Below are 18,055 nucleotides of genomic sequence, written 5' to 3'. Positions count from 1 at the left end.
AACCACTCAGAAAACCAGAAGTGGAGCTGTGGCTCAAGTGGTAGAATGCTAACCTTGAGCTGAAGAGCTGAGGGATAGCGCCCAGGCCCAGAATTCAAACCCTAGGACCTACCAAAAAAAATAAAGTATTTGTTTGTAAACATTTGGGTAAATGCCCAAAAGTGGGATTGCTGGATCATAGGGGAGATCTATGTGAAGTCTTTTGAGGAACCTCCATACTGCTTTCCAAAGTGGTTGAACACGTTTACATTCCCACCAACAATGAAGTAAGGTTCCCAAATGTTTACAAACAAGACCACACTAAAGCTACCAGCACAACTATGTTTATTGCAGCATTATTTACCATAGCTAAGATATGGAACCAACCCAGATGCCCCTCAGTAGATGAATGGATCAAGAAAATGTGGCATATATACACAATGGAATTCTATGCCTCCATCAGAAAGAATGACATTTCCCCATTTGTTAGGAAATGGAAAGGTTTGGAAAAAATTATATTAAGTGAAGTAAGCCAGGCCCAAAGAAGCATAGGTCCCATGGTTTCCCTTATTTGCAATATCTAGTATAGATATGAGTCAAGCGGAAAAGGTCAGATAATGTGATGTTAGGAAAATGAACCCTTAAATATGTATTTTAATGTTTTCGTTTCTTTCATGCATGTGTTTCTAACGCATTTATAAGATTATTTCTTTGTTGCTTTGTATGTCCCTCCCCCACAGTGTAACCCCTGCTTTCACTATATTTGATGTCAGTATAACATGTGGAGGAGATGGGGACAAACAAGTTGCTTAAGGATTCAGGTGGACCTGTTGCAACAATGAGAAGTACAAAATGTCATGTCAAAACCAACTTTACAATGTCGGTGTGGGGGGGGAAGGGGGTATAATTGGGTGTGGGGAGGGGGAGGCTGAGAAGGGAGGTGAAGGGTAAACAAAGGAGGAGGCTGCAATGCTTGGTAAGAAATGTATGCATTATCCTGCCCATGTAATTGTAGCCCCTCTGTACAGTATGTTCTCAAATAAAATAAAATTAAATTAAAAAAAAATAAAGTATATGAAGCCTCCATCCTTGGGCATACTTGGGAAACTGAATTAACTGAGCCAGAAGGTGCTTTACTAAAGACTTTTAATTCTATAAAATTTTCATTCTTGATGCTTTTCGCAAATTCATTTAGAATTTTGTGCCATTTTTTGAAGCATTCAGCAAAACAGCATCTCAATTAACAAAATGTATGTTCTTTCTTTTAAGAACAGAGTGAGGGGTAGAGAAGAGAAAAAATAAATCATCTTACCCTAAGAAGTGTTATGAACAAGGCTGCATAGTGTTTAACAGGATGAATGGGGAAATTTTCACGTCACCTCAATTTCCTTTCTAATCTAATCCTCAGCTTTTTGCCTGAAAGAAGTCTAGATAAAGATGTCTCTAAGACATATCTAATGCTTCATGATTATAAATTTGCAGCACATCAAATGTATTTTAATCTTTCCTGTATTGTCTGGAAAATGGTCTCAACAATTTTATGGAGACTATTAAAACTGATCCCTTGAAAAGAATGTTATCATTATTAAGCACAACATAGGGCTCTTTATCAGAGCCTAGGAGGGAAAGAACTTTCACTATTTCCAGACCTGAAAATTCCAAATATGCTTTGTTCTTAAATCTAACCCTATTTAAGAGAAGCCATTCATGTATCAAAGGCCTTACTGAAATGACATATCAGAAACCATTATTCAAGAAAATGGTTATCTGCATATTATTTGCTTGTATTAAAGAAAATAGTTTGTGCAAATGATTGATATTCATCAAAAAAGTCTCTTCTGGCTTAAAAAGTTGCCACTGTATTTAAGCCTTAAAAGACCAGCTATTAAGCTATTATTAGCATCCAGGAAAGTGGGTGGTACCTTTCTAAATCAAGCTAATGAACAAACCTTTTGTTCTTACTAAAATTAATCTTCGGTAAAACCTGTCTGGCTGAAACAAAAAAAATGTTACATTTGTTTTATTCTGACTGACAGACCAAGAAAATGTTATCATCTTTACATTCACCTTAAATATATAACCTCAGGAATGTTTCCCAGGATCACAAAACTGTAACCGTTGTCCTTGGAAACTAAGTCTGAGAGACAACATGGATATCAACGTAAATTTCAATGACTTCTCATTCTCACTCTACAATTCAATCAGCCTCAATTCTTACTTTTGTGCCAGTCACATTGCCATCTTCCTTCATTTTCACTCTGGTCTAACTCCTATTTTGGGATCTGGCTTTGGCTTTGGGAGTTTCTTCTCTTTAAAGAATGGTGTTTACCCTCTTAGCACAGTTCTGTTGACATTGTAAGTGCCTTCATTTCTATTTTTGACTGTGGTCCTCAGAAAAGAGGAGATACCAACCTTCTCCCATTTTAATCCACTTTCACTAAAAATTGAATGAATGAAAAACCTTATTCATGGCTCTGCACATTATACTACGGCTGTGCCCATTGGTTAACTAAAGACAATAGTTCTCAAATATTATTTTCATTAGATATGTTTATTTTTCTTGTCATATATGTTCTATCTTGATTAAGGATACCTATTTTTCTAAGTTTCTCTGTCTTAATTTCTCAAAAAAAATTAAAGCAAAAGACTTATCTATTAAAGACAGTAAGTATTTTCATGATGTTTACTTTCCATTAAAATAAAGAACTCATTTTTCTGAGGACAAAAATCCTGGAAAATAGAGTGGTAAGAAGAGGTGATTTTTCAATCCACTAGGAGTGATTTGTCTTGAAAATTAAGGTTACTGGTGAGAAGGAGCCTCACTAAATTGCCAGAGTCAATAATTCCCCCTGCAAAGCCCAATCCATTAAAATTAGCAGCCAATGTGTCTGCTATACTAACCCAAGCTCCAAACCAAACAAGGGTTCCGTCTATTTTGACCTCAGACTTTCCTCCATTCTATGGTAGAGAGACACTCAGGATGCAAAGTCTATTTTTTACTTACTGAACTTGTTCATTCTCAAAAGGAAAAGACAGGCTATCTAGGGTCAAAAGTTTGAAAGCTCTTTGTTATTCCAATAAATATTATTTATACATTTCATAGTAAAAATGTTTAGCTCTATTTAGGTCAAGAGGAACAAACTCCCTTTGAACTCAAAAGGTACATTGTCTGTTTGGGGAAGACAAACTAAAGGATTCTTTGCCTGTTATTTTTTACTAAAAAGAAAAAGTTCATTTAGCACCTATTATATGGTAGATATTGATATAGTACTTCAATTAAGAAAAGTCAAAGAGGCTTTTAGTGAGCCTTTCAAGAACAAGTGGGAGACTTACATGAAAATAAATATAACTCATACAATCAATTGTTAAGAAGATGTAGAATATCATGTGAAGATATGTGAGGATTGGAGGAGAGCTAGCCGGCCTGGGCAATCTGAAAACTCTCACTGAGAAGATCGCTCATGAGATTTAAAGTAAGAATAGGGTTTTCTAAAAGGACTCTGGCATGAGAGGGTTCATGAGACAAAGAATAGTAAGTATGGATATACAGAGACAATGTGAATACCATATCCATCCCATGGTAAAACTTAACTGTATGTACAATCCAAAGGCTACTGACATATAACATGTGATAATACAACAAGGATGATTAATTGTGATCATATTAGATAACTAAGTTCTTTAGGAAGCATTTGAATCCAATTTCTTTCTTCCCCCTCTGTTCTTAGTACAGGTCCACGATGAAGTCATCCAGATGTTACTACAATATTAAGAAATACTTTGAGCTCCCTAGAGACTTCAAAATGAGTTTCATCGTCATTATAGTTAATAATAACTGCAAATAAATTTCTCAGCTTTTATGACATGAAAATTGATTCCCACTCTACACCTCTCTATGAAAATATCATATTCCTTAAAAATTGCTATTAGTACTAATTATAATATGGAGCACTAACAAAGCATTTTTTTGTTTGGGAAGATAATTTCAGTAGATTGCCCTTCTGCTAGTGGGAAGAAAACCCTTAATAGAACTAGTTGTTTTCATGAAAGCTACATGATTTATTGGACCAGAGGGGAGCTGAATATTTAACCTAAGGGACACCTCCAAAGGGAAAGTATTTTTAATACTTTCAGGTAGGAGGCTAGACTCCATGCATTTGTTTTTTCCCTTTATAGTAAATATAAAAAAGAGAAAGAGAAAGAAAAACATCAAAATATTCTGACAAATTTCTAACAAATAAGCCTCTTCACAAGATAAATCTCCTTTATTTTGGTTTTCTCACCCAGCTTACATCTACTTTCATTAATGACACACCATACTGTGTCTGTCCGAGGGAGATCAGGTTTGTTAATGATGATTAAGAGTGCTCCTGTTGTGTATTGCCAATTATGTCCTACCAACCTGCAATATATCTAAGGGCCAAAGAATGTTCATGACGAGGAGGAGAAAGGCTATGGTGACATTCCTGCTGACTGGTTCCGACAATTTTTCCATGAAACTGATAGGAAGTGGGACTTATCCAGGACACTTTCTGCTTAGTGTGAATCTGGATCTCCCAAGACACTAAAACATGATGGTTTCCAGATGGCCCCAACTGAAGATGAGAGAATAAAAACAGGATGCCAAGCAATAGCAAATACACTTTCTTGGTAAATTTGCTATGAATTTAAAAATACAGAGAGGCTTTCAACCTAGTTACTTATTGAGGAAAATCTTCTAAAATAAAATAATAACTTCTCTTAGACCAGATATATATTCTTTAACTTTCATTATTAACCAGTTAACATATGTTGAATATGTACAGTGTGAAGTTTCACATCAAGTAGTACTTTTGAAGGATAATAGAGATCAGCCAAATGAAGGCTTGGTTTCCACAGAAGCTATCTTATTTAATAACCCTGCATATCATTCTTAAATTGTTCAGACTTGTGTGATGCACATACAGGACAATTCTGATAGGTAGATCATATCAAACTGAGTCTTATTTTCAGTTTTTCAGGCCAAGGTTCTGAAACTCCAGTCTCCATCCAAGACATCTGGAAGGCTTATTAAAGCAGATTCAATAGCTATGAATAGAGTCCAACAATTAGTATTTCTAATGAGTTCCTAAGGGATGTTTATGCTGCTTCTCTGAAGACCAAATTCTGAGAACCACAGAGTTAGTATAATTCTGTATTTTGTTTATTACCTCATCATGTCTTTATTGTGAGTAAAGATATAAGTAATTTTATCATGAACAATGTCTTCACTATCTGATACTTGATAGAAAACATACTCATAACCTTGCTTGTGTAAATGTAACCCCTCTGTACAGTATTTTTACAATTAAAAATATACAAAAAGAAAAAAGTAACATATTACTTTTCCAGAAAGAAAACTAAGTATTATCCAACAGTTTCCTGCAACTTCAAAAGTAATACACTATATGAAAATACTTCTTCAACCTGAATGTTTATATTCAAACATTTTGTCAGAGAAAAGGAGATTAAGAAAGAAAAGATAATGAAATGTAAAAATGAAAAGATAATGAAATATGAAGATGAAAATATAATATTGTCCTTTATTAAAAAGTAGAAAACTTCAATGCCTCCTTTTCAAAAAAAGTTGAATTCATAGCCTTTTGAAATAAAATTGTCATAATAATTTAAAGTTTGAACACATCCATAAATGAAAATTATAAATGACTATATATATATATATATATATATATATATATATATATATATATACTATGATACTTTATATGGGACTCTGGCTATTCACTGAGTCTAAAGGAGGATGTGCGTAGGTGTGGTTGACAAAGGCTCAATAGATACCTGCATATGATCATATAAGATAATATTTCATTAAATTAACTCCAAGAAAAGGAAAGAAGTGATATGTTTTAGTTGCTGTGTTTTTTTGTTTTCTTTTCCTTTTGTATTGTTAGTTTGTTTGATTGCTTTTGGACAGGTAAGGGTGAGCACAGAAAAGTAGAACAAAGGGTGAACCAATACAACAATGATACTTAGTAAACACTACATGGACAATGAATCATTTTTCTTGTGGGTGGAGATGAGAGGGAAAAACTTGGAGTGAGTGAATAAAGAGAGACATGGTTCAAAAGAAATTGCACTCATTACCTGATTCATGTAACTATAACACTTCTATATATGAACTCTACACTGACAGTTATAACTTTTCAAAATATATAAATTTGTCATTAGCAGAATTCTTAGGATTAGAAAGCTAAAGGAATGTGTGAGACATACTAATCTTTGCACTTAGAATTTTACATAATCAGGAGGATCTTATATTTTGCAGGTCATGATGAGATTTTAAAAGTTGATTTTTAAAATATTTTCCTTTTTTTCTAATTCTTGTGGACATTCTTAACATATTCAATGAAGACATATTCTTAATACAAGTCCAGATATTATGTGAAAAATCAATATTGGTACCAGTCCTTTAAGTTATAGGTATGGAATTAACAGCTACAAATGCCAATGCACAATTTTAAGAGTACCACTATGTCAATGTCATACTCCAGAATAACAACTTGCTAAACCCAGTAATTACTTCCTAAACATTTGTCCCCTGGCCCTTTACAGATTAGACAAAAATAGAAATAAGATTTCAATGCTTTCATTTTTTAAAAAAACATTCAATTTTAACACTTCATTGGCAGATAATATGAGGAGAAATGAACAGATGCAAAAGTAATTATTCTACCCACTTATTTTATCTCCTGTTCCTTATACTTCAAATTGAGGTGAAGCTGTGGGTTAGAAGTTATAAGAGAAAAAACGTCCTTATTAACACATGACTTATCCAAGTTACTATGTGCCGCTGAAAATTGTCATGAAAAATGTTTGTCACCTCAAGAAATATGCTGAAGATACTGAAAACCTTAATGATTCATTATTGAATGTTCTTTGTGAGTCTGAAGCTACTCCAGCAGGGTTATGTGCAACAAAATTTAAACTTTTACACCTTGGTGTTCTTTTTCTATAAAGAATATCAACCTAGGTTGAAGGTGTTAATGGAATAAACGAGGCAGGAGTTTAAAGAGAGAAAAAATGAAGACAGGCTAGATGGGAAGGGATAGTAGGGGAAAAACAAAGGAGGAGGTAACAATGCTCAATAGGAAATGTACTCATTACCTTATTCATGTAATTGTAACCCATCTGTACAGTATCTTTACAATAAAAATATATACTAAAAAAGACTGACAAAGTAGAAAGCATACTAGATAGATTAAGTAATGTTGTGAGCTGTAATTTGGAATTCTCAAAAGAAAATATATTGTATCTAATTTCCTAACTTAGGAATCACCAGCCCCAGAGAATTCACTCACAACTTTTAACTTCAATAAACAGATGAAAGCTTGTTTCTTCTTGATTTGTATTGAAGTTGACACGCATAGTTGTTAGAGATGATTTAAAACATAAAAAGACTTTTTGAATCATCTCTGTTCATTTTAGAGGTAATGTTCTAAATTTGAGATTCCACTGAAGAAAAAAGAAGCCAACCTAACATGTAGCTTGAAGTTTCCATTTACTTTCAGCCTATCCAAAGGAAGCCAAAATAGCAAAGATAAAAACATCATTATTACCTGGTAATAATAATAATAATAATATAAGATATTATAATAATATATAATAATATTATTATTACTGGGTAATAATAATGTCTGTAACAATGCCAAGATCAGATATGTATTTGGCATTCGCATGCTGTCCCTAAAACTTGACATTATAGATCCCGGGGTGAAAATCTTTTTTTTTTTTTTCTTGAATGCTACTACCTTGATAGCAAGACTCATAATCATTTCAGGAAAATCTTTATTGTTTTACAAGCTTTAAAATGGGAAGGGTTTATGAGGGCATTCCACTCCACATTCCATCCAAAATGATCTGAGAACAAGTTTGGCACATTCGTTGCATTTCCTTTTCTCTGTTCTCTCTTATGAATTTGGATTATAGAACTATGACTGCTGAAGTACATCAGAAAAATTATGTCAAAGACTGGTTGAGCTGTGAAGAATGGCCAGAATGACAAAAACAAATGTCAAGAAAGCCAAATAATCTTGACCACTACATTGCATTATGACTCTTCCCCATCCATCGTTCTCCAGTTCTGCCACTACCATAACCACAAATAGCTTTCCCTGGCAACAACTGCTGAATGTGACCCAGTGCAAATGTCTTTATTTTTTTAAACTTGAGGTGGGGAAACACACACACACACACACACACACACACACACACACACACACACACACACACACACACACACACACACACCACCTGCTCCTTTCCCTTCTACAGATTTCTGAATTTCACAGTTATTTTTTCTAATGCAATTCATTTTTTTCCATCCCCATTTCATTCTTTTTAGCAGTAGTTAACATTGTTGAGACAAGAAACATCCAGTATTTACTGCACTGATAAGAAGAGAATTTCCCTAGAATGTTATTCCACTAGCTGTGAGGGGAAAGTCTCTAGGGATTTAAAATCCTAAAATGAAGCAATATGCAAACATGTAGCTATCTAGATATTTCTTAAGTCCTAATATGAGTTATTACTATCTGTAGAAAAATAAAATTCCATGAGAAGACTTTATTTTAAATGGTCAGATAATGGAAGGGAAGGGAAAAGGGCAAAGGGGAATAGAAAAGACTAAAAGAATCGATCAACATAAAGTACATTATATACATGTTTGGAAATTTTCCAACAAAACATATTGTATTGTACAGTTAACATATGCCCAATAAAATGAATGCTAATAAATTTAAAAATTGTCAAATAATAATAATAACTTTAACAAATGGTGAAATTGAATCTAAACAACCATGCTCAAAACTAAATTTCACAAGTTAAGTCTTTTGTATTCTGATATATAATTGCTTTCTAAAACCCTCTCATCTTTGAAATTTTCCTTAGGTTGTTACTGCATTTTGCTCATAGGCTAATGCATTACCTAAATATAGATAGCCATTTTTAGTATAAATTCCAAAAGCCATAAATGTTTCATAATTGAGCACATAATTTGAAGTAAGAGTGCTTTTCCACTCATCCCTTTTTACTGTTGCAAATTGGAAAATACTCAAGTAATTGCTCCCTTAATAGTTCAATGCTTGAAACTATATATACTTTATGAACATCACAAGCATCATTTGATCCCCCAGAGCAATTGGGGAAGGGGGTACGCAAAAGAACTTAACTCGTACAATTAACCAAATCACCCAGAGCTTGGATTCAAAATTCTTTCATTAAGCCATTAATATAATACATTGCTAAGTAGTGGGTTGTCCAATTTTTATGATGCCTTTCATTTCAATTCAATGGCTGCAGTAAGAATAAAAAAACAGCATCTGCAAGATCAGCAAGATGATGCAAAACCCTCATACCAGAAACATTTTCTTTCCACAGTTAGTCTGAGAGCAGTCAATGCCAGGGCACTAATAATGGAAGTGACTTTAAGTCTCAGAAAGTAGCTCTCATTTCTGCTTACCCAATAACGTAAAGGGCAAATAAAAACACTTGAATTCTATGACCTCAAACACTTAAACAGAAAGCTACTTGTCATTTTATGGTTTTCTAAACCATGGTAGATGGACCGATTGCAATTCCATCCCACTTTAGACTACAACACTTATTCCAAACTAGAGTTTACATTAGTGCAATATAGAATGCCATGATTATATTTGGGCATTGTTCCATGGTGGTATGTTTATATAATTAATCTATGTGAGAACATTACATGTAAAGAACGAATCATAAAGCTCACCACTTTCTTCCTAAACTTAGATGCAGTAAAGAAAATCCAATGATGAAAACGTATATGCTTTGGCTATTACAGATGATGTGAATTATCTGAATTTGAGTTCTATGTGATTTCTGTTAATCCCTATGTTTATAAATGATCAAAGTCTAATTGTGTATCATTGAATATATTCTGGAGACCTTACTGCTTTAAAAAATACTGCTGATAAATGGAGTAAAATATTCAGTTTATGTTCAATTTCTCACTGAAAGACACTTAACAAAGAGTCAAAAAAAGTTAGTAAGAGATATTGCTAAAATATATGCTTTTGGTAATTATAGTCTATGCAATATTGTCAAAGGCCAGAGTTATAAATTAAAAAGGGATATAAATCATAAAATATAAAGCTTCTTCAATTCCAGCTGCTTTATCAAAGTTATAACCTTATATGTGAATGACAGATGGCAATAACTAAAGATGACATACCATTTTTTCTTTCTTCTTCAAAGAGTTTCAGAGAAACCCATCATGTTGACTGCAGAAGCAAAGTAATCACACAAAAATTGATCTAGTTCACATAGATGGCAAGATAGAACAAATCCCAGATCAAAAGCATAATCGTATAAGCTACTGATCATAACAAACCTATCACAAATAAAAACAAAGATACAAATGTTACCTAAAATTGGAAGAGTGAATGTATTACTTTAATTTTAACCATGACTGTTTGAAAACTTCAAATTTAGAATAACTACTGAAGTTAGACTATCAAGAGCTTTTTCAGTGATTTTGACTCCTATGTGAATACATATAAGAGCATGTGTTTTTGCACTCTCTACATAGTCATTTACACCTCCTACTGAAGCCATATTACTTATAACCAATATTTCATTGCTCATCAAAAGTGATGTGTTTTTTGAAAGATAAGAGATGTAAAATCCAATGATTATAAACTATAACCAAATTTGTACTTAATATTGCCTGTATCAAGCAGTTTGCAAGTTGCTCTCCAGTTCCACTGAGAAAACTGATAAGCTTAGACACTCTTCTAGACATCCACTAAAGTTTATTTCTGAAATATACCAGTGATGAATTGTCAGTAAAAAAGAAAATCCGAAGTCATCAGAATTAAAGAATGGTTCCATAGAAACTGTTCACTCGCTACATGCACATGAAAACAGAGCCAAACATTTTATTGCGCTCTAACCTCCAATTCAAACTCAAACCAAGCGGATAGCTCCACCATCAGTGTGGTGTATACCAAATACCCATTTTCACATGTGAGGTAGGTGCATGAGGATGTATGTGCGTGCACGAAGCAGAGGGTAGAGACAAACCCAGGTCCTACCTTGATTGTTTTTGTGGGCTGACACTTGATGTGATGGGACACGCTGGCAGTTTGGTTCATGTTTCAGGACCCTGGACAGTGCCCGATTCCAGGCGGCGTTCCAGGATAAGCTAGAGATCAGGTCTCCTCTGTTGGACTTCAGCAGGGGCTGCTGCTGTTGCTGCTGCTACTGCTGTTGCTTCTGCTGCTTCTGTTTCTCTGCTTCCTCACTCCGGAGGCTGAAACGCTGTCAGGCTGGAGGGATCTGTATCTCACTTAGCCCTAAATAAAGCACTTCCTTGGTTCATCATTCTCAAAGCTCTTGGCAATACAGAATAGAAAGCCAAAGACTGTTTAAATTCACTTACACTGTATTTTTTTTTCAGTGCTGAGATGTGACAGCTCCAGAGTACAGCCAATGATCTTGGCTCTCATTCTCCTTTCAAAGGGACGAATACCAGAAAACATACAGAGATCAATTGCAGTCCTAGAGTTTAAAGGGGCACTCTCAACAACCCTGCTCCCAACCAAATTATAGTGACACTTTTTTGTAGTGCAAAACAATTCTTTTTCTCCTTTTTAATGTAATTTGTTCTCATTCTGATACTAAATCCTATTTCTTCCTATTCTACTCCTGGAGTATAGTAAATGCTAGCAAGTAACCTGTTGATTATTTAAATTTTTTATGGTTTTACACAAGTATGGTAAATGACTAACAGTCCCTAAGGCTATTTAAGGAAAGTCTGTATTGATAGCCAGGTAAGAAACTGGTCTTTCCATAAATTGTCTCAAAGCTAAACATATGTTAAAAAATCTTCAAACACAGAAGTTATTGCAGATTTAGAAAGTAAGGGGATGATTTCTTTCTTTTATGTGCTTTTAACTTGTTTCCTTAAGGCCTAACCATTGGCAGTCTAGTACTCTACCACTTTCACCATGCCCTCATCCCTTCAGTGTTTAGGTTACTCTTCAGAGGCAGTCACATATTTTGGTCTATGCCACTCTTAGACTATGAGTAATTCTTCTACTTCTTCCTCCCAAGTGGCTTGAATTAGCTAAGCACCACACACTCAGCCAAAGGCTAGGCTTCTTGATTGCCTGCACAAAACTAGTAGCTATTTCATGATAGTCTAACTTCTAATAGTTATCACTCTGTATCTACTTGCATTGTGGGAATATAAATCATAAATATTTGTGAATGAAGTACACTTAACATTTCCTATACTAATACAGCAGCACTGACTAGAATAACTAGATCCTATTTAGAAATAAGAAATCCAGCATGCATGAATTAATGAAGAATGAGTTTTGTTAGTCTTTATTAAGACTTAAAATAGTCTTTTAACACCACTGGTTTTACTCATCAGAAACATATCCTGCTGGTGAAAGGTCAAGTTTATGTATTGAACTTTGAATTAAGCTTTGAAAAAATTCATGATAAGCCCAAGAATATAACTGATAAAGTTTAATATAACAGTAATAAATTAATGAGTTTGATAAAAATAATTACTCTAAAAATTATTTGTATATATATATATTGTTTTTGTTTTCAGAAACAGAATATCTATAAACTAAAAAAGTAGTCTGAAGGTTAGTGCATCTACAAAGATAAATGGCAGGAATATTGTAAAAAGTAAGGAAAACATTGGTATGGAAATAGAATCATAAGAACGAGGAAATATGAACACATGCTCATGATCTGTTGTGGCAGATATGATTTCATATAGAACACCACCAGAGGCGTCATAAGGACCAGCTACTCTTGTGATTCAAGGTTTAAAATTTATCCACAACTGTGGCTAGCATTTTCACTTTGATTATGCCTTGACTGGATTCTACATTTACATGATCTATAAATCAAAGAAGAATTCATGGAATATTTTAAACATTGTATATACTATAGCAATTAAAACAATGTATCAAATTTGTTGAAGGAGAAAACTGATACTTAGAGGAAAATGTACATATTTAAGTCTATATATTTAAAATGAAAGACATAAAATTTATACACTAAATATCCATTTCAGGGAATTAGAATAAACTCAAATTGAGGGACATGTGAGGTCCAGGGAAAGATTGTAGATGAATGAAGAGAGGAAGAGCAGAAGACTGTACCTGTACTATCCAATATGTATTCATATAAATGTGTGTGTGTGTTTCTGTGTGTGAAAATAGAGGGGATGAGTGGGGAAGAAATGGGGAAAATTATAAAAGGGATAACATTGATCAAGATGCATTGTACTCATAAATGTCTATGTTTAATTGAAACCCCTTTGTACAATTGCTTAAAGATAATTTAAAATATTGGGGAGAAAATAATGAGAAAAGAAGAAATCACTGAAAAAAATAAAGTATATGTTTCAGTAGTACTAGGATTGCTCAAACCTACAATGCTAGCTACACAGGAGGCAGAAATTAGAGTATCATGACTTGAATTCTGCCCAAGCAGTAAAGTTCATTAGACTCTTAGCACCAATTAACTTCCAAAAAGCCAGAAGTAGAGCTGTATCTCAAATGGTAGAGTGCTTGACTTGAGGACAAATGCTTGGGTATACTGCCCAGTCCTTGAGTTCAAGCTCTTGAAATGTCACACACAAAAGTGAACAAACACATAATAATTTTTGTTTGTACATATGCAGTTAGTGTTTTATAATCTCTGAAAAACAACTATCTTAGACAAGTAGGACAGGCTCATCTCTTTTCTTTCAGATTGCATTTCATACAAAATGTCAAACAGAATTATTTAGGCATTTCAGGTAGGATGAGAGGATGGTAGCAGAGAAGTAGAATGCAATGGTGTAGACAGTTTGACATCTACATTATGGAGTATTAAATTATGGAAGGAACCATCAATACTTTAAAAATCTTTACATGGGCACAATGGCAGAGTCAGCACTTATATACCTACCACAGAGAGTATACCAGTAGATGGACTGTAACACCGGTGGCCACATGAGATGAAACTGCCTATTTCCCATGATTCTGCAAATCTATTTTACCCTCAAGTGATGGCTATATTATATAAGAAACATGTTACCATCTATAGACATATAAGCAGAATTCATATCCAATTCCTTCCCAATGGTGAATTTTGAGAAAAAAAAATCAGAAGAAAAATTATGGGTATCTTGTGTACACCATAATTTTCCTTTCCACGCTCAGCAGTCTATCAAAGGGCCAAAGCAAAATCAACTGTTGAATCAATGGAGAACTATATGACCCAAATACAATTTGTGATTTTATTGTCTCCTCTGTTACATTATTATTTCATGAATTAAGGAAATAAAAGATATAGTAATTTTAAAATCTATTTAAAGCCAGTTCTCAATAGATTTTTAATAATTTTTTTTCAAAATCTATCATACAAATATATTCAGATTGACTGCAAAACCAGAAGCGATAGATACAAATATTTAGATATATATTAAAATTATAAGCATTGTTTAGTAAGAAAAATTTATATGTATTTTTCCAATGGTGAGGTAATGGGTTCAGTAAGTTTACTTTAGAAACAACTGTCAACCTGCATCACAATTTCTTTTATAGTGGGCTTTTTTAAAAGAAATGAAAATTTACTTAAGAAACACTGCACACTGATAATGAGCAATAAATTTTAGGCAATTTAATCCGAAGGACTAATTTCAGATTTAATCAGCACTAGTGAGAATCAAATTAAGCATGTTGTGAGATTTCACCATTTGTGAAGAAGTAAGAGTGAATCCCTGGCAGCCTATATTTAGGAAGACAGCTTGTGATATCAGAAAATATAGCCTAGAATGTTCCTTGAACAGGTAGTGTTTGATGTGGGTAAAAGAAGCTGAAATTGATTTAATGGAAATATCCCATTAGAAAAAAAAGATTGCCACATTGTCAGAGAGACTCTGCTACCATTTTCACTTTCTTTGTTTCAGAGTCTATTCACTCTAGCTGATCAATATGATAACCAACAAATATCGAATTTAGGCAAGCCCCAGGCTCTAGTCAATAAGAGTGATAGCTCAGAGTGTTGGGCTATTTTCCTGGTAATTTGAGTCAATTGCAGAAAATCCAAATCCCTACAAGTCCCTACACAGATCACCACTGTATGATCTTAGTACTCTCTTTGTGTGCCCTGGTCTCATGCTTGACTTGCCACTGAATTAGTCAGATTACTTGCTAGAAACTGAATATGATTTAAAATTATCAGCCTCTCTGCCTTGGACTTTAAGGGCTTTTAACTAACTCAACATGTTGCATCTCTCCATAATTCCAACATCTTATTTTTTTAAGTTTTGAATTAGCATGCATTTGTAATATAAGGAATTTCATTATGGTATATTTATGCACAATGAACTTGGAAAAAACTCTTTATATTCTGTTTATCTTTATATTCTGTTTCTTTCTCTTCTGACCTTTTACAAAAGCATTAGGTGGGTTTCATTGCTTTATTCATACATATGTAGACATGTAACATTTTTCAGAAAAACCAGAAGTGGTGCTGTAGCTCAAATGGTAGAGCACTCGCCTTGAGCTGAAGAGCTGAGGGACAGTGCCCAGGCCCAGAGTTCAAGCCCCACGACCAAACAAAAAACCAAAACATTTTTCAATTCTCTTTGCCCCTTGGGATCCCCTCCTTTCTTCCCCACCTCATTGATTCCCTCTTAGAAAGTCCCCACTTTACATTCATGTCCCATTACTTTCATCATCATCATCATCATCATCATCATCATCATCATCATCATCATCATCATCATCATCATCATCATCATCATCATCATGTTAGGTGTCTATTCCACAAATGAGTGAGAACATGTGATGTTTGGCTTTTTCACCTTGACTTATCTCATCACGTGTTCTCCAGATCCACCCATTTTCTCTGCTTCTGATATCTGCTCAACTGAAAACATAAACCCGAGCACACTCACTAGATGTCATCTGGACCTCACCATCATCATGAATTGGTATTTTCTTGAATCAATGAAATACACACAGCTATACTGTGATAAAAAAAAACAATTTCAAAATTGTGGTATCTTGAAAGAATGAAAGTGTCTTTGTCATTATGCTACAAGTAACTACTATTTTGATATGAGTATTACTTGCCCAATCATAGAGAACCTGGGCTGATTAGGCTCTATCTTGTTATGAGTTTTCATAAGCAACATGAAAAAAAGAAAACTTAGTCAAAGCATGATCTTATAAAAAAAAAACCTCTGCCCAGCAAGAAAACATGCAACTAATATTAGTTTCATTAGCCACAGCCACTCTCACAACCACACCAACGTTAGGCAATTAGAAATTGACATGTGGCATTCACTCAAAGAGAGAAGTAGGTTAAGAATAGTGTGGAATAACCTAATGATCACAACAATCTTGATATTTTGTTTATCCAGAGCAGAGCCATATACAAATCTCTGTCTTCACCCTCAAAATGCCCACATTCTCATATCTGAGGCTCTATAACCTACAACAATTTCACTTCAAAACTATTGTAGATAGATATATAATAGAACTTTTTTATATGGATTATCTTATCAACCAGGTTTTTTTCAAGTTGTCATGTTTATTTTTACTGTCCAGGTGGACTCGACAAAATCTGTCGAATATAAAAATCATTGTGCCCAAAAGATATCTTAGTCTATGTAAATTCCAACAGGGTTTTCATAGAATTAAAAAACAATTTTGAAATTCATGAGGTAGAATGAAGGTGAGAATTTGCCACAATTTTCATATTTAAAGTAGTGTCAGCTCTATTGTGGCACAATTGAAGTACATTAAATTTTACATAATGAAACTCTACAATTTAACCTACTTTATGTATGCATAAAAACCATACAATCATCACCAGATTCAAGATAAGAAACACATTTCTGTGTTTTCCTGATCCTTTCTCCATCCACAGGCAACTATAGATCTCTTTTCTGTGCAATATTTTGCACATTTCAACATTTCGTTTAATCAGAGCATATGTTATACTTTTCTTACTGAGCACAATTTTTGGAAGTTTTTATTAATATTTTATATATTTTATTGCAAAGATACTGTACAGAGGAGTTACAGTTACACAAGCAAGGTAATGAGTCCATTTTTTTATCGAGCATTGTTACCCCCTCCTTTGTTTTCCCCTACCATCCCTTTCCTCCCCACTTCCTCAATTCCTCCCTCCCCCGCAAAGTTGTAAAGTTCCTTTTCAACATAGTGTTTGTAAATCTCATTGTTACAATGGGTCATCATGTATTCTTATTTCAGCATTTTGTTATTTCCCTCCCCTCCGCAAATTAGAAAAACGTATATACAAGATGCAGGGCACTGGAAGCAAATACAGTGAAAACAGGGGTTGTACCATGGGGGAAGAACATACAAGAGAAACAAAAAAAAAATCACATAGTACATTTTAAATACATTAAAAATAACAGCAAAAAGATAAAACCTCTTGTGTCCTTATCTTGGGGTTCATTTTGCTTAGCATCATCTTATATGGTCATATGTACATAGCTTTTGACCTTTTCTGCTTGTCTGGTAAGATTATCCTAGACTGATTGTAGTTATTACAGGTAAGGGAAACCAAGGGACCTATGTTCCTTTGGACCTGGCTTATTTCACTTAATATAATTTTTCCAAGTCTTTCCATTTCCTAACAAATGGGGTGGTGTCATTCTTTCTGATGGAGGCATAGAAATTATATATACATATATATGATTTATATATATACATGTATGTATATATATAACATTTTCTTGATCCATTCATCTACTGAGGGGCATCTGGGTTGTCAACTATGTTTTTATTATACATTCCTGTATTCTGCATAATGACACAGACTTTAAATAATTTTATATGAAAGAAACACCAGATTCAAATGTAATAATGTACCTGAAGCTTTCTCCTACTAGTATTTTTTACCTCTATCCAAGCAGATACCTTGATAGCAGCACAGGCAGGTCTGACTAGGGCCAGGACATATACTCTTAACCATTTTTCAATACAAATGAAATACATTCTTATATTCTGTTAAGCATTGT

At 33.9% G+C, this 18,055-nt stretch overlaps 1 protein-coding gene across 1 annotated transcript in view; it reads right to left on the bottom strand.

Moving 5' to 3' along the window:
* The window catches only part of Dpp10 (dipeptidyl peptidase like 10), a 1,479,312-nt gene extending 1,467,965 nt beyond the window's left edge, over nucleotides 1–11,347 (bottom strand). Inside the window, exon 1 of the mRNA XM_070024402.1 lies at nucleotides 11,076–11,347. Coding sequence (XP_069880503.1) covers nucleotides 11,076–11,135 — 60 coding nt within the window. The 5' untranslated portion in view covers nucleotides 11,136–11,347. The remainder of the gene's footprint in view (nucleotides 1–11,075) is intronic.
* Between the last annotated feature and the right edge of the window lie 6,708 nt (nucleotides 11,348–18,055).

The sequence above is a fragment of the Dipodomys merriami genome, unplaced genomic scaffold (genome assembly GCF_024711535.1).
Source record: "Dipodomys merriami isolate MVZ:Mamm:240054 unplaced genomic scaffold, mDipMer1.0.p SCAF_1, whole genome shotgun sequence".
Taxonomy (NCBI): domain Eukaryota; kingdom Metazoa; phylum Chordata; class Mammalia; order Rodentia; family Heteromyidae; genus Dipodomys; species Dipodomys merriami.
This window is presented reverse-complemented; position numbering and strand designations above follow the sequence as displayed.